Raw genomic sequence first — 25,436 nt, 5'->3', positions numbered from 1 at the left:
AAACAATATAGCTTTTGCTTCCAATCATAATGAAATATTTGGGATCAGATTGACCCTCCTGCCTTGAACAACTAGAATACCAGACAACGTATATTCAGTGGCATTTAGACATCGAACAATAGCCACTGTGGGACCGTGACCCAGGAGAGAAGAAAGCAAAGCTGGTGAGTTCTGTGATTACCCCCAGCTTCCTTTTGGGAGGCAGTGTCCAGGCCACAGTTCAGGACCAGCAAACCAAACAGAGGAGGCAGCCTTGCTGACTTGAGGAATCCAGGGAGACCTACATGCTTAGAGAGTGGGAGGCAGAGTATCAGACAGGAAGTAGCTGCACAGAAAAAGCTCTGGAGTTTTGCAGAGTGCCCCTGAAATCTTTCGTAAGGCAGTTATATACTTACATGTATGAGGAAACTGCTTAGGAAAAGAAACACCAGAAAGCATAAGGTCAAACAATTCCTGGAGTTTGTGCAGGACTAGGAATAGTTAATTATCACCAGCCAGTATGGAAAGATTTTGTAACATGTAGGGCATCGAGTAAAGTCTTCAGAAGTTATTATCTTAGTACTGGGGCTAAATTAACCTTTACATTAAAGCATGCTCTGGATCTGTCTTAAAGCATAAAAGCAAATATCAAAAGGATCAAAATGATTGCAAGAAATGTAACAGCATAGCAGAAAAAATACACTTTAAAGAGATACAACAAATTAAAGAAATTTAGAACCCACTGAAGTAAAATTCACAATATCCAGAATCTCATTTAAAAATTAACAAATATGCAAAGAAGGTGGAAAATATTACCCATAATCAGCAAAAAAATAAGTCAATAGAAACAGACCTAGAAATTACCAAATGATGAAAATAGCACACAAAGTTGATAAAACAGCTATTGTAAATATACTCCATATGTTTAAGAATATAAAGGAAAACATCAACATGAAAATAGAAGTGGTATTTGGATGGAAATGTGTAGTATTAAGTGTTTAATTAGAAAAACAGAGATCTCAAACTAATTAACTAAGCCCCCTTCTTAAGAAATTACAAAAGGAAAGCAAATTTAATCTAGAGTGTGTAAAATAAGAATGATAAAGACTGAGGTCAATGAAAGAGAGGACAAAATAATAGAAAAAAAAACAATGAAATAAAAAACTGAATCTGTGAAAAGTTCAATAAAATGGATAAACCTCTAGACAGGATTAATCAATACTAATAAGGAACACTCAGTTTACCAATATCAGAAATGAAAATGGGGCATCACTGAAACACCTATAACCAATGGAAGTATACTATAGGAATTCATTGAAACATAGAAATCATTGATGCTTCCTCAAATAGAAATACTCTGAATAGCTTTATATTTATTTCTGTATATGCAAGAAAAAATTTAAAACTGCTGAGAAAAATTAAAGAAGGCCTAAATGAATGTTGTAATAATAGCATGATCATTGTTTAAACAATTCAGTACTATTAAGATGTTAATTCTCCTGAATTTTGGCCTATTGGTTCAGTGTAATCCCAATAAAAATCCTAGCAGCCAGCCATTTTTGTAGAAATTGACAGATTCAAAAAACTTTTTGGCAGTACAAAAGACCTAAAATAGCCAAAATAATTTTGAAAAAAAAAAACAAAGTTGGATGACTACATTACTTACGAGGACTAACTGTAAGACTACTTTGTGGTAAAGAATACACATAGAGATTAATGAAGTGGGATGGAGAGTCCAGAATATATGATTAATTGATTTTCAACAAAGGTACTGAGATAATTTAAAGAAAAAAAGATAATTTCTATAAAAGGAGCTAGAACAATTGACTTTACCTTACATAATATACAAAAATTAAGTTGAAATGAGTCAGAGACCTAAATATAAGAGCTAAACATACAAGTTCTAGAAGAAAACAAAGGAGGAAAATATCCTGACATTTGGTTAGTCAAAGGTCTCTTGCATAGAGCACAAAGAAAGACAAAACATTGAAGAAAATATTGGTAAATTGGACTTATTCAAAATTAAAACAGAAACTCAAAAATTAAAAAGCAAAACACACTTATAGAAAGTATTTGCAAAGTATATACCTAATGAAAGACTTGTATGTAGAATAAGTAAAGAACTCTTGAAACTTAATAATAAAATTAGAAATAGCATAGTAAAAAAGGCAAAAGATTTGAACAGATAATTCACCAAATAAAATACGTGAAATGTGGATGGCAAACGATTAGTCTCATGAGATATTATGACAACACAAAAACACCATTTTGTATTACTATATACCTGCTGGAACAGGTAAAATAAAATACAAGGATTGGCAATGCCATGTTGGAATATTGTTAACTCTAATATACATATTGCTTGAGGAGATGCACAGTGATATAGCCATTTTGGAAAACAGGCAGTTTGTTATGAAGTTAATCAGATACCTACCATATGACCCCGCAATTGAAAGAAATGAAAACACAGGCTTGCCTGCAAATGTTAATAGAAGCTTTATTCCTAATAGCCATAAACAAGAATCAACCCATGCTAATGAATAAATAAGCAAACTGTGGTATATTCGTATGATGAAATACTGCTCAGCAATAAAAGAGTAACCAACTATCAATACGTGCAACACCATGGGTGAATCTCAAAATCATTATGTTGAGCGAAGCAAGCCAGACACAAAATACTACATACTGCCTGATTCAGTTTATGTGAAATCCTTAAAAGGCAAAACTGTAGTGACAGAAGCAGAACTGTGGTTGCCATGGACTGAGTGTGGGGAAGGGAATTGGTGCAAAGGAGCGAGAGAGATTTTTTTATAGAGTGATAGAAAGGTTCTATATTTTAGTTGTGGTGGTGGTTACACAACTATACACTCTAAACTCCTTGAAAATACACATCAAGTGGGTGGATTTTATTTTATGTAAATTATACATCAATAAAGACAATTTTAAAATGGATATGTGGAATTTTAGATTTCAGAGGAATATTTATGAGGCAGTACTTAGAAGGTATTTGGAGTTTCAAGTTCAGTCATTCAGCAAATACATATTGAGTATCTCCTATGTTTAATAACTGTCACAAGCACTATCAATTCCCAGTTGGATAAAACATGACCCATGTGCCTATGAGAGCTCATTGTTTGGATCAGGGAAATAAATAGTTGCCCAATGGATAATTACAAAGTAATTAGCATATGTATCAACAGAGCATGAACAGAATGCTGTGAAAACACAGAGGAGAGAACTATGTCTTTGGGGTCACTACGATCATTTTTAAAAAGGTTTAAATGACAAGTGGGAGCTTACAACTATGGGAAATTATTCCAGGCATAATGTGGATGTTTCACAGAAACAAGGGTTTGATCTTCAGGGAAAAGAGACTACTGGAAACAAAATCTAGAGATTCATATCCAGGGTTGCCGGGAGCCGGTCCATCCTTGCTGTTTCAAGGGACCTGGCATATATGGCATACGGTTCTTAATATGTTTGCTCACCTTCTTAGCGCTGTGTCTTAACCAAGGTCACCTCTCCGAGAAAGGTTGAATCCCCAGGTAGGGATTTCCCCCTGAAGTTAGGGAGGGAATAAAACCCCTCAACTAAGTGCCAGGCGGGTAATTAATCACTTTAACTATGAACAATCATGCTTAAGCTACATAATCTTTACTCCCTGGAATGGAGATAAGAAACGCCCTAACCTTTGGATTAGAGATTGATAGGATTGAATCAACTGGTATAAATACAGATGTAACAAGACAGCAGAAGACAGAACTTAGAACACAGAACTCAGGAGACAGAGCTTAGAAGAGAATTCAGAAGACAGAACCTACACGGAGCCTGGAGACAGAAGAACTTCACTGGAGAGAACATGGCAAAAGATCCTGGACTGAACCTGACTATAGAACATGGCAAGAGAACCTGACTAGAACCTGGTGACTGAACCTGGCTGGAGAACCTGTACAGAACCTGGCTGGAGATCCTGGCTAGGCTGCTGATCAACAGAACATTGTCTCCGTGTCATTCCTTCTTCGCCGACTCCGTCCACACCTTTGGGGACCCCTGGACCCGCTGGGGTTGGACCCCGGCACAGGGTGTCCCCCAAATATGTATACACACTTTAACAGCTGATAGCTCAGTGTTGAAAATGAAAGGTACTTTAATAAACACTGCTTTTATAATTATTCAAAGTGTGTGTATGCATTTTTGGGGACACCCAGAAGGAAGAGGTTGAGAAGCCAATAACATCTGATCTCAGACACTAAATAAAACAGGAGATTCAAGACACACACAAGTTTATAAGGACCAAGAAATTAGGCAGACTTAGAATTGATTCAAGTCCACTCTACTTAGTGATCCGGGCTATTGATGACTTTTTAAAATGCTTCGGTAATATCTGAATGAAGATGTTACAGATGGGGAGAATGTATAATAATATTTATAGAAATGAAAGTAGCAAAATACTGGTCCTCTTCAATTAGTATACATGTTTACATGTTAATTCATAAGTTTATAAGTAAGCATTGCACTGATAAACTCATCATATGTAGAGAATAAATACTAAACATATTTTCATGGACATGGTTTTTAAGAAATATCAAAGAGATGACAGGAAATGGTCTTGTGGAGGTAGTAGTGCCATTAGATTTGGCCGGGATCCTTAATGATGTTTGAAAATAGTGTTCAAAAGACCTGTCAGGGCATGATCTAGACTTTGAAGGCGCTAAAAATGTGAGAGCAAATAGAAAGAGATGAAGGCAGTTCCGGGAAATTCTGAAACGCGGCCTCTCTTCCACTCCACCCTCTTCCCCCCACTATCTCGCTTCTGCTTGTTCTTCAGTTACCAGCCTAAATGCTCCCACCTCAGGAAGACCTCCCTGCGCAGCCTTCGCAGACTAAATTAAGTTCCTTATGTTAGACCAGCACAGCATTCTCTTGTTCTGCAGAATCGACCGCAATTTGTCATATATTGTGTATTTTCTAAATGCCCGCCTCCCTCAGCCAGCTATCAGTTGCATGAGGATAGCCACCCTGAGATTTGTTCTCCATTTTACAACCCAGCCTCATCACAGTGTTGGTGCCCAGTAAGCTCTTCATCAACGCATAGCAAATGAGAGGGGAAAGGTGGAGCATTTCCAAAGCAAATCTGCAGGTAAAATAGTTATGGGCTGTCAGAGTCCAACATGTCACCCGGTACGGGGATTGCTGGTGTGGGGTGCAGTTGAAGAATTAGGAAACGTGGGGTTACCGTTTTTAGAAAAGTTTGCTCTCATTCCTTGGACTCAACAAGAACAAAGATGGGATGAAGAGGAATGAGAGATGTTTGATTTATTTTTAAATATACCTCTATTGATTTCAGAGAAGAAGGGAGAGGGGGAGAGAGAGAGAGAAACAACAATGGTTAAAGAGGATCATTGATCGGCTGCCTCCAGTACGTCTCATACCGGGGATCGAACTCGCAACCTGGGCATGTACCCTGACCAGGAATGGAACCATGACCTCCTGGTTCATCAGTCTATGCTCAACCACTGAACCATGCTGGCCAGACAAGAGTGATGTTTTAGTTTGTGTGTTTTGTTTTTTTTAATCCTCACCTGAGGATGTTTCCCCATTGATTTTTAGGGAGAGAGGGAAAGACAGAGAGAAATATCGATGTGAGAGAAACACATCAATTGGTTGCCTCCTGCACACACTCTGACCAAGGCCTGGACCAGGGAGGAGCCTACAACCAATGTATGTGCCCTTGACTGAAATTGAACCCTGGACCCTTTGGTCCACAGGCTGACACTCTATCCACTGAGCCAAACCGGCTAGCACAAGAGTGACATTTTAAAGCCCAGGACAAAATGGGAGGAGCTGAAGTAAAGCAAACGGGTAGACCTCAGACATGAGGGGAGTAATAAAGTGAGTCTTGAAAGCAGTATAAAGTGTCATCTTTTTCTCCGTGTCGGGTGTATTGGGAGTTTATAGAGGATTGTGAGCCAGGGGGAGTAAAAAGGAAGTACATTTTAGTTAAGTTGAGAAGGTATCAAGTTTGCTTATATAAATAAGGGGGAGTATAGTAGGTTATGTTCACAAGAACACAGGTGTCATAGGATGTAGTGCAATAGGAATAATGAAGAGGAAGAATAAGATGACAGAACTAGTTTATAGTGGACAACTAATTTCAGTGCATATGCTTAATAAGTATTAATTGCTTGATAGACTTTCTCCATTCAAACCCCTCACTTATTTCTAAAGAAACAGCACTAAAGAACCCGAAGCTGAGTATTAGTTACAGCAAACAAAGGCATTTTGTTATGTGTAGCCCCTTGTCATGGAATATAATTACATGTAGATATATTTGTATTATTTGCATGAAATATTTTTTACTGAATGCGTTTTTTTGTATTTTTTAATAGTCCTTACACAGTGATACCAAATCTTCACGATATACACAGCTACCTGGTTTCCACTTCTCAGAAATCCTCGGTTCTGAATAATAGAAGTTACTTTGGCTAGTCTTTTTAGAAATGAGTAATCATGCCTTAGAAACTCTTGTTTATTTAAGATAGTGTACCAAAAAAAGTATAATAATGAAACAACTTAGTTTAGTTTATGTGTATCTCAAATGCAATCGAAAGGCTTTGTTTAAAACAAAAATCAGCACAGTGCAACTTCTATCTACCTATGAATATCTTGCTTTGTTACAGTATCTTAACCCCACTTATCACCAGTGTCTAGCATTGGTGCGTTAAGGCGGCTGGACTCAGGAATGCTCTATTTGGCCATGAAAAGGAGTGTCGTGTGGGCAAAACAAAGCAAGTGCTATGGGAGTCAAAGAGCGCTCTTGACCTGACTCAGCCTGTACTACTGAAGGCCGAGGCACAGACCACCTGGGGGCATATGTTTTTTTTTTCCCCCCTTACTATTCAAAACCGAAAATCAAAGTGCTCTGTGACATCCAGGTGAATAGTCATACATTGAAACATGCCTCTTTCCATAAATGTGTTTTTTTCTTCTTAATCAATATTGTAAAGTGTTTTTGTTTATTTTTAAGTGGTCATCACAGTATTTTACCAGGTATACTGAAATACGGCTCTCCGGCTATTAGGAAATAAGTTACTTCCTGAATGTGAAGTGTGTTGGAAAACATTACTTACTATCATTGTATAACCAACCGTGTGAGGGCTTCCGTGCTTATTGTTAATCCCGACCGAAAGCGCCTAGTAGGTTAATTCTTGGTAACATAAGAACAGTGGTGATGTGGGAGAATACGCTTTATCTGCTGTAAAGTTTTGCATGTGTGAATAGCTATTACCAAGGTGGAAAGAAAAGAGAAACCTTGCTTTTATCTGTACTTTTTCTCATCACTTGAATTCCTTTTAGTCTTCTTGGTACCCATGAATAATTTTCTCATTAAACAATGACATTTTGAGTTGTCACATTCTAGTTTTCTTCAGTAAGATTCTCTGTCCTTACCACCACCACCCCCCCAAAAAAGTAAAGTAAAATAAAAGATAATTCTCGTCATGTATCTAGGGCATTCCTGATTTGTCTTGTGAATGAGTCAAAGCTGAGAGAATTGTGTAAGAGTCACTGTTAGTGTTAGAGTCAGATAATTTGAAGGCTGATCATGTAGCATACAGTCAGAGCATGAATTTGATTCAGTCTTTCCCCTATCGCCGAAGGCACGATCCGCCTTATCGTCTTTCTGTCTTTTAGTCTTGGTGGAGATTTGATTATCTAAGAGTGTGGAGGAGGAAGAGATTTAAGTCTGAAAAGCCTCTAAACGCTCCCTCCACACCACCAGAAGCTAGCTATTAATTTTGCTTTGGAGGAGACCGGCCGCACACTAACCTCCTCGTCTCTTCGCAGTGGGTAAACCTCACAAGTGCAACTACTGTGGACGAAGCTACAAGCAGCGCAGTTCACTGGAGGAGCACAAGGAACGCTGCCACAACTATCTCCAGAATGTCAGCATGGAGGCTGCGGGCCAGGTCATGAGTCACCACGGTGGGTAGAACTGGCATTCACAGTGCTCATACCCCTCTCTACTGCTCTTAGAGTTTTGTATGGGTTAAAGAGTTGTCTACCCTTCAGCATGAAGGAAACAAACCTTACTTTGTTTAAAACAATTTTAGATCACATTAGCTTTGTATGGTGTTCTCTTCTTAAGCATTTGAAAAGACTTGAGCTTTGGGACAGAGGCTTTGCAAACAAACTATATTGAATTTTTGTCATACTCCCCAATTAGTTCTCATAACAAGTGTTTGAATTAACATAATGATGGCAGGTGACCTTGAAGACACCAAAGGAAGGTATTATTTATTCAAATAGCTAGAGATGGTCCCACATAAGTCTATGGGCTTCCTGAAAGATGTAATTAGCTATGTGCACATGTCTCTTAGGTAAGTGATTGTTGATATAATTGGAATTTTCTCCAAAATGTCTTGTGAATTATCTTGGAAATTATTGATTTTCTTTCTGCAAGTGTGGGGCACAGACTAGATCAAAATTAGGCACCACTTCCATGCACAGAAATCAAAACCCAAGCAAGTCATCCTGGTCTCCAGAATACACAGTGGCAGATGGAAGGCAGTCTCTATAAGATTTATCAGTTTTAACTCTAAAATTCATGTGAGTAAATCAGCCTTACACAAGGAAGTTATTAAGTTCACTTCTTTAGATTTGGAGGCATCTTGTTTTGTCCTATTAATTATATTTTTTATCCTATTATCCATACAGGAACATATACATATCTTAACTTATTGGTATTTTTATATCTGTTATATAAAAAGATTTGGCCAATATTAAACAGAATAATTGGAGATTGCTATAGTCACCTTTAAAGTATAAATATTTATTGAGTGATTTATAGACAGCCCTAAGGTTATTTGTGTGTTTTTTGTTTGTTTTATATGGTGAATACTATGAAACTGTTTATTGGATAGCTAGTGATTATATGTTGTTGGGAATTCTTTTTAGTTAAAACATTTTGTTATCGTGAATAATTGAAGCATGTCTTTGCTTTGAGGCTAGTTTATATAATATAAAGGATCAGATTTAGTTCTGTGCATGGTTGCCAGTCCATTTTTTATTATATTGTTATCATTATTAACTAAAACAATTTAAAACCTCTCTGTTTTAAGTCTTGTCAAATTTGATATTGTAAGCTTGGATTACCTGGGCTTATGAGGGTAGCATAGGTTCCAGAGCAAAGAGGTTAAAGAGGTGTGAGTCCAGCAAACCTGGTCTGGCTATGTGGTGTCTGAGTGTGTTACTCATCGGCTTGGCATGAGAATTAAATGTTATTGGGTGTGCAATAAACACCCAGTAAATAGTTCTTTTTACTAGTACATCTCTGGGCATTAAATATTAAGAAGTAGTAAATGTTCAATCCCCTTTAAAGTTATGTTACTTACTGGCATTAATTTTGGTATTGGAGGTTTCATTTGCCTATGAAGCACGCTATTTCTGTTTGAAGTATTGGTTATAGAGGTGGCTTGAGAGATGATAGTGTAGAGAGGCTTGGGGCCATGCCAAAGCTTGCCACAGATTTCCAAAGACACCTCATGCTCTACTACTTTCACCATTTAATGGTCTCTTATTTCAGTTTTGACATTTGCTTGGATTAGTGATCCTATTAATTCACTTTTCCGATCATAGTTATTTATGCAACTCAAGGTCGCATGCACATCTGAATGAGAGGGGATCTCTCCAGAAGACTTTATATTGTTATAGGGAGATCGGTATACATGAATATAGTCAACATTTAACTATCTGTTGGCCGATTAACCAGTTACAGAGTAAGTGCTGACAAGCAGTTTGAGCAGGTGTGTTTTGGGAAGGGGAAAGACTTTTTTCTAAGCAGCTGCAGCCTCAGCATCAGCCCCACTTTCCAGCTTGCTTATGTCTTCATGGCAAAGGCCCTTTGCAGGTGGCTCTGAAACTGCACTGGGGAAGGGAGGGCGGGCTGAGGGAGACCCTCAGGTACTGGGAAGACCAGGGGCAAAGCCAAGGAGGAGGGGGGAGGGAGAGGTGTCGATATCATTTATAGACCCAAATATTTGTTCAATAATGGATATTGACTTCACCACCTAAGGTTACATTAATGATATTTACTGTGGTAATTTTTCTAGGTGTATTGCAATAATAATTGTTAGCATACTTGCTGGAGAATTGAATGTATGAAGTAGGAATTAATAAATGCTATAGGAGAGAAAAATACAGGTGAATGCTGCTAGAGTTCATCATGAACCTTGTCTCATAGGCATTGCTTGGCATGTGTCTCCTTTTAAACAGAGCCACAATGAAATCATTTGTACCCCCTTCCCTCTCTTACTATCTTGTTACATCTTCTCTATTATTTTTTGTCTTCTTGTGGTATATATGGCAGTTGCTATACTTATGGTTGCCATTAGCTCCTTGAAATTAATTACTATTCTTTTGTTTTCATATCTGGCATAGTTATATTTCCTAACCTCTCTTTCCCAAAACATGTTCTTCCCATGTTGGCTCTTCTAGCGAGAAAGTGTCCGAAATCAGAGCAGCATTCTTTAACTTCATTTGGGTCTTCTAGAGAAAAATGGCACCCAGGTCGCATATAGGATGGATGCCTTACTGGCATGTTAGGAGAGACGGGAAGTGAGAATGCGACAGAGAAGAGGAATAGGCAGTAGCAGGAGATGAGGACAGGGCGAAACGCTGAAGACATATTCAGCAGGTAGAATAAAAAAGTTATTTCGTTTGATGGAAAGGGAAAAATAATAACTTATAATTTTAAAAATAAAGATAATAATGAGTTTGGTTTTATGGCACATTATCTTATTTGAAAGTTATTTTATGCTCATTTTGCAAGTCTATTCAGCTTGAAGAAAAAGCCTTAAAAATCAAAGTATATAATTAAGTGTTCCCCTTGCCCAAAGTCAAAAATGGAAGTGTAAACTGGAAAGATAGTTGACTTTAAAGAAAAAAATATAGCTTTTTAAACGTATGATTTGGATGATTTGGTAAAGAGAATTTCGTTATTACAAGTATGGAGACATACTGGGAACCTGTAAACCTTCTAGTATACTTTTTCACCCTATTTTCATTGGGTAACATTTCCTTCATTAAGTCACTTAGGAAACATCCATTGACTAGTATATTTGTCTCACATCATAAAAGGTACTACAGATACAAAGTCAAATAAAAAGCAGTTTCTACCCTAAGGTCATTTACAAACACTTGGAAGGATTTGACCTGTAAACCTACAGTGAGAACACTGTGATAAGCATTATGAGGGCACACCTCTGGGTATCCAAAAGGAATTTCTAGGGAAAGTTATGTTCGAGTGGACTTTAGAAAGGAGATATAGGCAGCTGAATAAGTGGAGGAGGGTGTTTCATGCAGAAAGAACAGCATGTGTGAAGACATAGAAATGTAGAATAGCAGGGTAGGTTACGGACCTAGAAGCATCCATGTATAATCAGAGCCCAGTTTGTAAGGGCAAGAAGCATTGAAGGGTGGTAAGGCTAAGCGATTGAGGCTAAGAACAGGGAATCAAGGGCCTCTGTACTAAGTGAAGAATTGTAATTTATCCTAAAAAAACATTATTACATCAAAATTTTATTGCTGGAAATATGGGAGATAGATCAGAAGAGTTAACATAGAAGCAAGTGGACCATTGCAACAATCTACTGATTAGTTGTGCTTAGAGGCCTGCAATATCCAGAAAATTCAGGTAATTGGGAGCAACTGTAGATGTTCAATCTAAAACACTTGGTTCTCTCTCTCTCTCTCTCTTTCTCTCTCTCTCTCCCTCTCCCTCTCCCTCCACCCTCTCTCTCTCCCTCTCCCTCTCCCTCCACCCTCTCTCTCTCCCTCTCTCTCCCTATCCTCTTTCTCCATATTTATGGAGAGCTGGTAGGGAAGAGGAGACTGGGTGAAAGGAAGAAATCTAGAATCTGCCACAATTATCTAGCATGGATGATCAGGTAGGTAGCAGTGCGATTCAGAGTTGGAAATTAGAGAAATAAGAGGAAGTTTGGGGATGGAAATGGAGATTTCAGTTTTCAACACATTATCCTTTAAGTACCTATTAGAGATAGCCAAGTGAATCTAAGAAGAAGTCAAATATTGTATGTATAGATATATATATATTAGATGTAGGTATATGTATATATATTCTTGATATATGCATGTATATCAAGATCTGGAGAAAGCCCTAGCTGGTTTGGCTCAGTGGATAGAGCCTTGACCTGTGGACTGAAGGGTCCCAGGTTCAATTCCAGTCAAGGGCACGTGCTTGGGTTGCGGGCTGAATCCCCAGTAGGGGATGTGCAGGAGGCAGTCATTCAGTGATTCTCTCTCATCGTTGATGTGGGTGGGTAGGAAATAAAGTTGTGGGAGCCATCATTATGTAGATAGTAGCCTAAAGTAACAAGTTTTATAAATTATATAGCTAAGAATATAGTGAGACATCTAGAAGGCCAAGAACACATCAGGAATAAAAAAATTAAAAAAAATAAAAGGCATGAAGATGAGTAAGAGCAGAAGGCTTGAAAATGGAAAGAGTGATTTGACAGATGCCAAAGCAAGTATTAGCACTGTCCAATGTTCTCAAGAAAATAACTCAGATAACTGAAAAGTTTGTTTTAGCTTCAACAACATGGAGAAAATATGTGAGAATATAGAAGACATCTGTTGTTTTTGCCTGCCCTACATACCTTCCTTCTTCTTTTGGTAACAAGACTTTCATTTCCCTTTAGAGAACTGTCTCTCATTGTAGGAAGCCATGGCAGGACTGTCGGTCTGGGGGCCGGGCCTGCTTCTGGTCACGGGATGCACACATGACCTAATCTAGGTCTCTCAGATTGTGTATTCTTGGAGTTTGAAATTTAAGTGGATGGTTCAATACAGTAGGTCAATGTTGGGAATACCATGGTTTTATCTTTATGATTAATCAATGAGATGAGATAATAAAATAATGCAAGTATAAATCTACTTTTTTCCTGGTTATATCTTTAAAAATAACTCTAAAGAAGATATTTGGTTATGAAGTTTGCTCCAACAAGTGAAGTTAGCATATTGGTATTTTCATAGCCTAGATGAATGTCTCATTATGGGAGTAGCACATCATTGAGTTAACTAAACATACTCACAAGTGTAAACCTACTTCTGCCCACCACCCTGTGTATCCAGAAACATTTTGATGAGTTGCACAGATTCGTGAAAGCAAAAAGTTCAGGTTAGTTACATACTTGAGGAAATGTATCAGAAATTTCCCCAATGGCAGACCATAAAAAATATGTCAATCTTGTTTATATAAAGTCAAAATTCAAATTATGTCCAAAAAGAATACTACAGCATAGTGGCTAAGAGCCCAGTCCCTGGAACTAGACCATTTAGGTTCAACTCATATACTGTATTCCTTACTAACTAGATGTAGACCCTGAGGGAATAACATCCCATCTGGGTCTTTGTTTCCTCACCTGTAAAATGGAGAAGGCAGTTGTATCTCAGAGGGTTATTGAAAGCATTAAATGAATTATTAAATGCAAATCCTTAACACGTCAGCTCTTGTTGTTATTGTTGTTAATATGGTAGAAACAGGATCAACATCTGATCTGTAAAGGACTTTTGCAACGCACAATTTAGACCAGAGCTCTGCCAAAGTCATTGTTTTCAGTTCACATGAGCTTCATTGAACTTGGGACAAATCATCTGAATTGAGGTGGATGTGGTATGGGACAGTTCCCACACCCAGGTTTCGTTTTGAATGTTAAATGTGTGCAAATATGAAAATTCAAGGTGAGACTTAGAGCAAAACTGCTAAGTTTTAGACTACTCATTTCAAAACTAATTAGTATATTCAATTTTGGGACAAACCCTGTTAACCAGTTTTGCTCTTTTTTAGCAAAATTTACAACAAACTTTTTTTTTCTCTTTTCTTATTTAATTTGGGATCTTGGTCTGTGACATAGTTTCATCTTTGATTTATAGTTATTTGGTCTATATTTTAAATAATATAGTAAGTGCCTGAGAATCCACCCAAAACAAGTTAAGATTTTGACAATAATCTGCATCTAACTGCATGGTTCCCCACTACATCACCACTGCCATTCCATCCTCCTGTACCCCCTTATTTGAATCCTCTCTTTGCTTTCCTTTTTTTCTTTTTTTTCTTTTTTAATTTTAGTTTTTTTCTAAGATAGGACATACATAATGTAGGACATACTTTTTCCACCTGGTAATATTATTAATTATATCAGTATAACAAATGAGCAAAGCATTTCCTTGTTTCTGAATCTGATCTTGGAATATTTTTTTCCAAATTAACATCCAATAATTCTAGAATCCCTTGTCATCAGTAACTGGAAGATCTGTTATGAAACAGAGAATTAAGATTAAAATTTTCTGGCCCATCTACCAGACTACATTAGGTTAATCCCAAACTTTAGATTGAATGGTGATCTCTTTAAACATATCCAATTTAGGAAAACAATTTTATGATGCTTTTTTTCATTTTTTTTTCAAAATATGCAACCTATATTGCTTATTAACTAGGTCACCTGAATTGTGCGCTGGATTTTCTTAACTTTCATCTCTTGCTTTCTCACTTTATTTTAGCTTCCGCCCTTATAAATGAGAATGCATTGTGTTTCGCACAGTGAGCTATCCTTTGCAAATGCAAGGAGCAGAATAAATCACTATACAGAGCATGCTGAACAAGTAATGATATCCTAAGATACGAAACCCTGTGGTTTCCAAACAGTATTGGCACAGATACAATTGGAGAAATCAACACTAATCAAGAAGCAATAAGTTACGGTCTTTCCTATGAACATGGTTTTAATCAGCTGATCTCAGTCTGTCCTCAGATGTTACCTTGTTAAATCTGTCCTTGGTTAAATGTTTTTTGACAATATTTTTATTCAAAAACAACTTTTACAAGTTCTTTGTCTACACCAGTGGTTCTCAATCTGTGGGTCGCGGCCCCTTTGGTGGTCGAACGTCCCTTTCACAGGGGTTGCCTAAGACCATCCTGCATATCAGATATTTACATTACGATTCATAACAGTAGCAACATTACAGTTATGAAGTAGCAACGAAAATAATTTTATGGTTGGGTCACAACATGAGGAACTGTATTTAAAGGGCCAGAAGGTTGAAAACCACTGGTCTACACTATGCATGTCAATGTATAACCTATGAGACAGTGGTCGGCAAACTCGTTAGTCAACAGAGCCAAATATCAACAGTACAACGATTGAAATTTCTTTTGAGAGCCAAATTTTTTAAACTTAAACTATATAGGTAGGTACATTGTTATTCACTTAATTAGGGTCCTCCTAAGGCTTTGGAAGAGCCACACTCAAGGGGCCAAAGAGCCGCATGTGGCTCGCGAGCCGCAGTTTGCTGACCACGGAGCTAGTATATTAGCCCATAGCAACTAACGAAATGGGATGAAGAGGGAGCAGCATTGGAAAGTTTATGCCGAATACATTAGAGCAGTTCAGTGAGCAAATATGCCAGTTTGGAAATAGATTGTTTTATCCTGCTGAAGAGCTCTTGATAAAATAAATTACAATCATGAAGCAGCCAGCTTAGTCGGCATGTTCAGAATGGAATCTCCTTCAGGAGGCTCAATGGGGCCACCAGCTCACTCGGCTCATCAAATAGAAAAATTGTTACAAGAAAATACATGGATGAAAAACAAAACACCTGGTCAAATATTGTGCTGTTATTCTGTGTGTCTGTTGAAGTTTTTCGGCAAACGAGTGGACTTAAATTGTTTTACAAAAATAAACTCCAAAAGCCTTGAGAATAGTGCAGTCTTAAAGTAGTATTGATTTTAATCACTGTTAAAAACACTTTCAGGGGCATAAGATGAGAAGCAAGATGAACATGTTTGCCACCCATAAAAGTGGCAACAGTTTATGCTATTGATCTGAGAGAGACTCAGATAAAAAGAAATCCTCTGTGTGTGAGAGTAAAACTACCGGGGACTTGAACACTGGAGGTTACCTTTCTACTTGCTTCTGCTCAAGCCTACCAGCTTATGTTTGTATAGCACATGGTGAGATGGCAAATTCAGCTTTGTACCTTTAAAGTGTTGAAGAAATTATGAGATTGCATTTTTGTATGGTTTTATATAGTACCTCCTATAGAAGATTGTAAGGAACAAGAGCCTATTATGGACAACAATATTTCTCTGGTGCCTTTTGAGAGACCTGCTGTCATAGAGAAGCTCACGGGGAATATGGGAAAACGTAAAAGCTCCACTCCACAAAAGTTTGTGGGTAAGCATTACAAATGCTTTTATTTCTTTAAAAAGGTGATTTTTAATGGGCAAAGACATGTTCCCATGTATTGGAAGTATATATGCTGTATTTCCGTTCATGAAATAAACATTAGTCTCTTTTCTCCATTATTCTTTTCTACTTTATGCCACTCCATGTGTATCATACTTGTGTGTGCACACACACACACACACACACACTCACACTTAAGTATATGAGCTGAAGAAAGAGAAACAAAGGAAAGACTGATAGTAGTAAATTGCTGTCTCAAAATGAAATGATATAGAAATTGAAACAGCATGTAAAAATAAAATGTTCATTTAAATTAAAAATAATGTTTCAGGGAAATGATGTAGGCTGTTAGCCAGTTTTGCATCGCATTTTAAAATTTTCTTTAGCACCAGGTCTTTAAACTGTTTTCTGTACATGATGCTAATGTGTTTAGTATTTGATCTAGGATAAAAAGAAACCTCTCTCGTTATTTTAATTTTGCACTAGAAAAATAATGCAGCAACCTACGTTCAAGATGTTTCATATTTGGATCTTTGTTTTCACCCAGCCTATGATTTTGAACTGAAAAGATTAAATGATGTATTACACTTCCCTTTTACGTTTCCATGCCCATAAATATTCTTTGATGTACTCAGAGTTGGCATCATTCCGCATATTGTAAGTCATAAAGTATCTCTGAGGATACAAAAAGCATCTAATTTTTAAAGACCGTGTAAATAATAGAGATTCAAAGTGAAGAATTGTCATTGATTGTATATGTAATATCTATTTTTATAAGCCTTATACGGGGTAGAAATTAGAAGAAATAAAAAATACTCTAATGGATTCTCACATTCTATTGTAAAAATCATTGTGGAATATCTTATGTGAGTTGAATGGCGATTGCCAGAAAATCTTGGTTATTTCAGGGAGGAAAGGGTAATAAAATTCTGTGACTCCAATAAGAACAGTGAAGGTTTCCTTTCACTCCAAAACTGAAGAACTAACAAATCACCAAAATATCGCCTTAAGGAAGCTGGAGAGATTAGTGACAAAGCTTATTGAGAGAAGGCGGAGCGTAGCCCTGAGGACCACGGTCCATAGTAGGTCGATGTGCAGCCCTTGAGAGTATATTCAGAGGCCTGCCATGGGCTCTCAGGGACTTTCCTTTCTGTCTCTTTCTCTTTATTTAAATGGAAGTTCATCTATTTTTAAAATTGACTAATTTGATGGATGTCCATTAAAAGCCTATATCTTAACTAGACACTAGTGTAGTTGGGAAAATATGAAATATGTTACTATTTTTTCTGTCTTCTGAATTTATTTAGCTCTGCTTTTTAAAACATTTTCTTTTTTTATGACTTAGAAATGCTAGTCTCAATTTGATTTTATTACATTCCTTAGAAAAGAGGTTCAGGTTTTTTAATTTACATTTTGATTCTAAAGTAATGACTTCAGATTTTTATTAGGAATTTGATAGGCTTTTTTTCTTTATTTAGATTCTGCCTTAGTAGTAATAGATAGCAATTGCCTACTAACTGTTTCCATATCTGAAATGAAGATTTCATCATCCCACACTGAATGTAAATTCCTTTTTACTATGTCCCTCAGTTCAGTACTGTTCTTTGGCCTTGCCAAGCCCTCTCAGCCAGTGGTCCCTGAGCTTTCTGCATATGTGTTAGTCTCCTTTCTTATCCAAATCCAATTCCATGGCTCATCGCTTTTTCTACTCTTTTGCCAATATTCTTGACTCTCCTGATGTGTTGTTCTTCTCTCTCCTCCTCCTGGTAAAATCACACTGTCTAGTGAAGCCATATCTACATAACTGCTAGTACTTTGGGGGAAATCTCACAGCCTTACAAATTGGTGTCACAATAAATATATGAATAACTGATCTCATGCCCTAGCCAGTTTGGCTCAGTGGAGAGAGCATTGGCCTGCAGACCAAAGGGTCCCAAGTTCAATTCTGGTCAAGGGTATGTACCTTGGTTGCAGGCCTTTACCTGGCCTGGGCCCTGGTCAGGGCTCATGAAGGAGGCAACCAATTGATGTCTTTCCCTCACATCAGTGTTTTTCTCTGTCTTTCCCTTTCTCTTCCACTTTCCCTAAAAATCATTGAAAAAAATATTCTCAAGTGAGGATTAACAAAAAAAAAATTGTTTTTTTAACGTATAGCTAAATCAACCAAATTAACCCTATACAATAGTGAGGTGACAGATTTTATAACCAGATCAGTCTAGGTTTTTTTAATCTTTGTGATTTGGTCACTGATGTTTAAAATATGCAAAAACAAGCATAGTCTCCAACTTATTTTCACCTGTTATTATTTTTTCTTTCTCCTATATTTGCTGAGCTCTAGACAAGTGGAAATTTTAATATTGAATTAAAATAAGATTAAACACTCAATTATACTTCTCAGGCTGGACACATTTTCACGATGGCATTAGCTCAAATACAAATGGCTTGTGACATTTTTAGTACTACTCCCCTTTGCAGGTTTAGAGTGTCTTTGAATCTCAGCAGAATTAAAGAGCCTACATACTTGGTCTAAAGAATAAGATACACCATATTGTGGAACACGGATTTGATTAGTTAGCTTTGTACTTTTATATTTTTAACCCAACCGCTAATTTTATTGTGTCCCTTTTTTTCCCTTGTTGCTTTTCTTCCCCTCCCCCTTTCAGGGGAAAAGCTCATGCGATTCAGCTACCCAGACATTCACTTTGATATGAACTTAACGTACGAGAAGGAGGCTGAGCTGATGCAGTCTCATATGATGGACCAAGCCATCAACAACGCAATCACCTACCTTGGAGCCGAGGCCCTTCACCCGCTGATGCAGCACCCGCCAAGCACAATCGCTGAGGTGGCCCCAGTGATGAGCTCAGCTTATTCTCAGGTCTATCATCCAAACAGGATAGAAAGACCCATTAGCAGGGAAACCTCCGACAGTCACGAGAACAACATGGATGGCCCCATCTCTCTCATCAGACCAAAGAGTCGACCCCAGGAAAGAGAGGCCTCCCCCAGCAATAGCTGCCTGGATTCTACTGACTCAGAAAGCAGCCACGATGACCACCAGTCCTGCCACGGAAACCCTGCCTTAAATCCCAAGAGGAGACAAAGCCCGGCCTACATGAAGGAGGATGGCAAGGCTCTGGAGACCACCAAGGCCCCCAAGGGCTCTCTGAAGGACATCTACAAAGTCTTCAATGGAGAAGGAGAACAGATGAGGGCCTTCAAGTGTGAGCACTGCCGCGTCCTTTTCCTGGACCATGTCATGTACACCATTCACATGGGTTGCCATGGCTACCGGGACCCACTGGAATGCAACATCTGTGGCTACAGGAGCCAGGACCGTTACGAGTTCTCATCACACATTGTTCGAGGGGAGCACACATTCCACTAGGCCTTTTCATTCCAAAGGGGACCCCTATGAAGTAACAAACTGCACATGAAGAAATACTGCACTTACAGTCCCACCTTCCCTAAGATGTTGACATACCTTTTTTTTTTTTAATATTATTACTGTCATTAATTCTTATTTTGTGGACGCAGTGTCTTTGCTCTGCCTAATTACAATTAGGAAGAAACAGAAGGGACAGGGACAGGGGATCTTGATTACTTGGCTTGTTTTGTGGGATTTTAAGAGCAGTTCTTTTCTGCCATGCATAGATATAAGGCATATCGTGCTTTGAAAAAAAAATCGATTGATTCCTATAGATTCACCTAAGAGATTCTGATTTGCCACTGACGTTCAGGATTGTGATTGAAGGCAGGAAAGTTTAGTTTTCGGGGTGGGACTTTCGCAGTTTAAAATGGTATAAGTAATTTAATGCTTCAAAGAAAAAATTGTTTTAAATTGTAAACTGTTTTGTTTTTCCTTTAGAGATCATGGAACAGAAACACATTGTTACTTTCAGTGATAACTCCTTGGGTGGGTTGTTGTCGTGGGTTCTATGTTTACTTCCCCTATGGAATTTATAACACAGTATGTTACACTGTACCATATAGCAAAACTTTTAAACTACAGCTAGTTAAGGACACCTCCAATACATCCGAGGTCCTAGGATCTTATTTTTCTAAACTTAAGCACTGTTTTTCCATAGTTTTGATGACTGGCATTTTATAGACACCCTGGCAGCCTTACTTTTAACACCTTTAATGAATAGTATTTTTATCTAGTTTTCAGAATAACATATGGTCTAAGAGTGGCTAAGAGGCAGTCTGTAGTTTCCAGAAGGGACCTCTACTTTCATAAATTTGTTTGGGGAGTTTTCTTTTAATGTTGTAATGTGATGGCCGCATAGTATACATATTTGTTGCTAAAAGTGTGCTTACGATTGTCACTTTATCAGCATTTAATCAGTGTTAACCAGTCAGCAGAAAAAAATATAATTAGGCTAACAGTAGGGGGAAAAAACCCACTCAGAAATCCCTTTTCTGGTATATTTCTCTTTTCACTTGTGTTTTTCAAGCTGTGACCACCCAGTGTTCTATCCATAGTCCATTCATCTTTTACTCTTCCAGCAGCAAACCTTATATACCTTACTATAGGCTGTGTCTTTCAAACTCTCCTTGGAGCAATTCCCGATTTGATCTGAATGTGTAACTTGAAACCCCAAAGGTTATGGAACTAGGGCTATTTATTCTAGTATTTCTTCAGTAATAACATCTACCACTTTTGATGCAGGGAAAGGGAACTTCTGTGTCTCTTATACATTGGACTATAGATCAAACAAACAAACAAAAAGCTTATTTTTACAAACTAAAAGCTTTATTCTTAGAGTATAGGAAGTGACAGCACCTCCAAGTGAAAGTGACTGTGTCCAGCACTTTTTCGGTCTCAAAAATTTTCAACTCTGTATAAGTCCTTGTCAGAAATGCATCTCAGCTCCTTAGTACAGAATTTCTCTTCCTTTAATCAATACAGGTCACCATAGTCCACGTGCAGACTTTAATGTCATGTGTGTGGGTGCTCTGTCTGTTCTTTGCAGTCCTACATACAGCATTCGAGGAAAGCAACCTGGTGAGGTTGCTTCAGGTCATCTGGGGGGCACACTTGGAGGCAGAACTCGCTGCTCGTGTTCAGAGAGGGCAAGCCTGCAGGTGACTGGATCCTCTGAGAACCGTGTATGAAGACTGACATTCAGTTAGCAGTCCCTGATAGCTGCTTTAAAAAAAAAAAAAAAACCACCATCAAATAGGATGCAGAAACGATGTTTCTTAATACAGAATGATGTGAGAATTAGCAAGACTAGAGAGCGATGGACAGATAAGCACCTCTGGTCTCGATGCAGCTCTTTGCTCATTTGCTGGTTTACCATCTGCTTATTTAAGCAACTTCTGAGCACCGACAGCCACAGCCAAGCAAAATGGTCCCCACTCGGCTCTCTTTTACTAGCCCCTGCTGTAATTATTCTTGGAGAAATGTCCAAACTGTTTCCTTAAATCTAAGAGAGGCACCAAAACAGAGATGTGAAATGTTTTAAATAGGATGTCAACTGTCATTTTATTTTCTCTTGCATGCTTTGGTACATTGGTGCATTCATATACAGCTCATTCAAAGCTAACGCATGTCTTTGAGACCCTCCCCCCCCCACCCTAACCAATCATAAGTAATTGAGATTTTGTTTTTGCCTTTCGGTGGTAGGTAAATCATTTACATTAGTGATTTTGTGTTTCACCGCAATTTAAAGAAACATTTGGACGGCAGTCAGTATGTTCATAACTTTGGCTGTGTGTGAATTTCTGCAGGCATTGTCTCAATATTCTTCCTGCTTCCGATTAAAAAAAAAAAATAAATGTGTGAACAAGGATGTACCTGCCCTGGACTGGAACTGAATTTAGGAGGATCTAAAGAGTTGTGTAGTGCCCCATGGAGACAGGACTCATGCACTCTCCTTTTCTGATTTTATCTTTTTAGGGATCTATTTTATCGAAGGGACTTGGTACTTATGCAAGTGCATTTGCTACAAGTGTGTGCTTGTACCTTCTTAGCCTCATGATCTGAGGAACAGAAAGAGGTAAAGATGGCTCAGGGTGTGGCTGGGACAAATGAGGACAAGGTCGATTCCAGTGTGTAGGTTTAGGAAGAGTTTCTGTGGACACGGTACTTTCTGGGAAATCTGGATGCTATATTTGCATGCCTCTTCTTCACTAAAGGAAATAAGCAAGGTGGTAGCACCTAAAAATAAGTATGAGGGTCAGACACCAAATAAGTCAAGTTTTATAGAACAGTTTTATGCCCAGTTTATTCAGCTGAGATGTTACAATACAGAGTATTTAAGGGGCACAAAAATGGGTTAGTTTCTGTGTTTTCCATGTTGGCAAAAATTCAGAAATTCATCATATTGCATTGCCCTAATTTTGCCCAGAATTTTCTCTCCAACTCTTGCTGGAGAAATCTGCAGTCTCTCTCTATTGGTGGTCAATCACTTAAAAAGCTATTCTACCCTGGCTTTTTACAACAGTGGAAGTGACCAATCAGCAGATCAGAAGCGATTTCAAGTTGCTGAAACATTCCGTTGAGAATATTCTAGAGGGACAAAATGGGAGAATAAGAGAGCAGGATTTAGATTTGGCTACAAAGTGAAGGGTATCTCCTACATACATACAAACAATTATGTATACACACATACAGTCTTTTAAACAAAATGCATAAAAAGAAGCAATTAGAGTGGTCATCTGTGTTGCAAGAGCATATAGAGAGCTAACTACTGTTAATGCCTTTCTTCTTACCAGATTGTATTAAGAAATATTAAAGAAGTAACTAGTGTGTGGCTAGGACATTTGGCAACTATTGAAAGTTGCAACTATCTACTTCAGAAGAAATCAAAACAGTCAAAAAAAGTAGAGAATTTAAGCTGATTTTATATCATCTCCAAAGAGAAGGAAACAAATTACTTTTGGATAGGAAGATACAAAAAACAAACAAACAAAAAAAAACCACCCCAACTGCTATGTAAATGACAGATGGACAAAAACAAGAGAATTTTAGTGATTTTGGTATTGTTTTGTGTGTGTTGTACACCTCACACAACCACCCTGAAGTCTTTATGATATTTTAATATTTCACAAGTTTTATACCAGAGAAGGCATTTCAATGAAAATAGGTTTATTTATTTTCCACTGTTAACTCATTTTATCTCCAAAATCATTCATTAAAGTAGAAAAAGAAAAGGCTGCAAAAATACAAACAAAAATCTGTATGGCCTTAGTTTCAAGACAGAACTTAGATTATAAGGTACTGGCTGTGTTATTTTTCAACTTTAAATTGTTCATTTTTACAAAAAGGGATGTTACGTTTGTGATCATCTTTACTTACATTCGATATATTATTGTAGCAAATACTATTTTATTAAGACTATTCTAAAACAGGAATTCCCCAAATGCACAGGAAAAAAAGAGTGGCGGAGAAATTACAGTTTGTATATAGGAAAGTTATCTTAGAAATGTTTTTAAACCTCCAGTTTCTGCAAAATAATTAAAATATACAGTAACTGGTCTCTTAAGATCCTTAATTTAATGTATTAAATACTTACAAAATTTTTTATATTGGTGCCTTTTTAAAATGCATTGAGAGAGTGTTGATTAGCTATTGTACCTCTACAACACTTTTACTATGTATTTTTAAAAATCACTTAAAATTGAGCACTATATAATTTATCTTCACGTTTTTAGGCCAACACTGTTAGAAGAATTTTCAATACAGAGACTTTCAAGCTCATCTGTGCAAAGTCAAAGAAAATTTTGAAACCAGATTTTGTCTTTTTAGTTAAATAGTATTTCCGAATGCCATTACAAGGCTATGCTGGTAAAATATAAGGTAGATGGAAGTTTTAGCTGTGAATTGCATTATGGTATGTGTTTTGTTTTGTTTTGTTTAAGGAAAAAAATAAGTTCTGATATCATGCAAGGCATTATTAGTGGGATTTTTGCTCAATAAAACAGAGTATTGTTTGGAATTTCATCTAAGGACTAGCATTGTGGTAGTCTTAGAACCTCAGTCTTCTAATCTGTTAATGTTTAATGAAATAATGTAAAGAAGCAGGTAATTAATTCTCCTTGAACAAAACAAAACTGAACAGTCAGATCACACTGCTATTCTCCAAAGCATAATCTCAAATGGTTTCCTACCATGGTTGTGTATTACTTGCAAGGAATGCAAGGATATGACAGCTTTTAAAAAATAATAAAAATAGTAATAATAAGCTGCTTGTTGTACAAAGCAAATGTCATATGACCAAGAAGCTGTGATATGCTAGTGTTTCTTTTCTCATGGTGTATTGCTAGGCCAAATAATGACACCTTAACTATTTTTACATTTTTTGCAGAAACCTAAAATTTTGAAATTTCCACAGGGTTTTCATGTAACATTCTATTTCTGGCTTTTTAGTTTTTTCTTGCTGTACTATAAGTTTGTGGATATTTTTCACATGCCCTCTTAGAAATAAGTTCTTAATTCTGTTTATGGGGTTCTTCTTCCGTAACATTGCATTTGTATATTTTCTGTATAAATGTGTTGTGAAATAACCTTTATCCCATACAGAGAATAGTATGTGAATGACTAGTTTTCTATGATGTCCTTTTTATTGTGAATAACATATAAAATGTAGGGGCCCTCTGCTAAACCATGGAAAGTATGGCATATAATTTCATATAGGTACAGACAAGCCAGTTTGCAGTCAATTGGGCCTTCAAATTACCTCAAGTGACACCCAGTAAGAAAAGCTTCTCTGATGGGTGGAGGTCACTGAATCCCCTTCTATGCACTTATCAGGATTCTACTTAATTTAATTTACTGGAAATGAATTTAAAACATTGAATACACTGTAATAAGGGAAGGATTCTGGGTTTTGTTTTTGTTGTTTTATTCTTTTGTGTTTATTTTTTTTAAGTAGTTCCATTTCTGAAACTGTGATTTTTAAAAAAAAAAAAATGACTGCCAAGCACCCTCAGATTTTGAACATAAATAATGTCCCCTTCCTGTGTAACAAATTCTCTTCGTTGTCTCTTCTTAAATTTTGTCTGCTGTCCTCCACCCTTTTTCTTCTCTGTCCATATCGCTTCCATCATTGTCTTTGGATGTCTCTGCCTCTCTTTTCTTTTCCCCCTACTAGTTTGAAGATTAGCTCAAATCCTATTTCTAATTCATGGGTCTCTTAAGTCTTAATTTTTTTGTGCGTGATTTCTGTTGGCTGTATAATCTGC

At 37.3% G+C, this 25,436-nt stretch overlaps 1 protein-coding gene across 17 annotated transcripts in view; it reads left to right on the top strand.

Moving 5' to 3' along the window:
• Positions 1-25,148, top strand: part of IKZF2 (IKAROS family zinc finger 2) — a 148,081-nt gene extending 122,933 nt beyond the window's left edge. For 16 of the 17 annotated variants that reach the window (XM_059703045.1, XM_059703039.1, XM_059703032.1 and 13 more), the window contains 3 exons: positions 7,825-7,962; positions 16,089-16,232; positions 18,908-25,148. In XM_059703045.1, the coding sequence (XP_059559028.1) occupies positions 7,825-7,962; positions 16,089-16,232; positions 18,908-19,632 (1,007 nt within the window). In that variant the 3' untranslated portion in view covers positions 19,633-25,148. The remainder of the gene's footprint in view (positions 1-7,824; positions 7,963-16,088; positions 16,233-18,907) is intronic. The other variant, XM_059703042.1, reaches the window with a different exon arrangement.
• Positions 25,149-25,436: the final 288 nt, after the last annotated feature.

Source organism: Myotis daubentonii, chromosome 7 (assembly GCF_963259705.1).
Source record: "Myotis daubentonii chromosome 7, mMyoDau2.1, whole genome shotgun sequence".
In the NCBI taxonomy this organism is placed as follows: domain Eukaryota; kingdom Metazoa; phylum Chordata; class Mammalia; order Chiroptera; family Vespertilionidae; genus Myotis; species Myotis daubentonii.
Note: the sequence above shows the minus strand (reverse complement) of the source record. Positions and strands in the feature narration are given on the sequence as shown.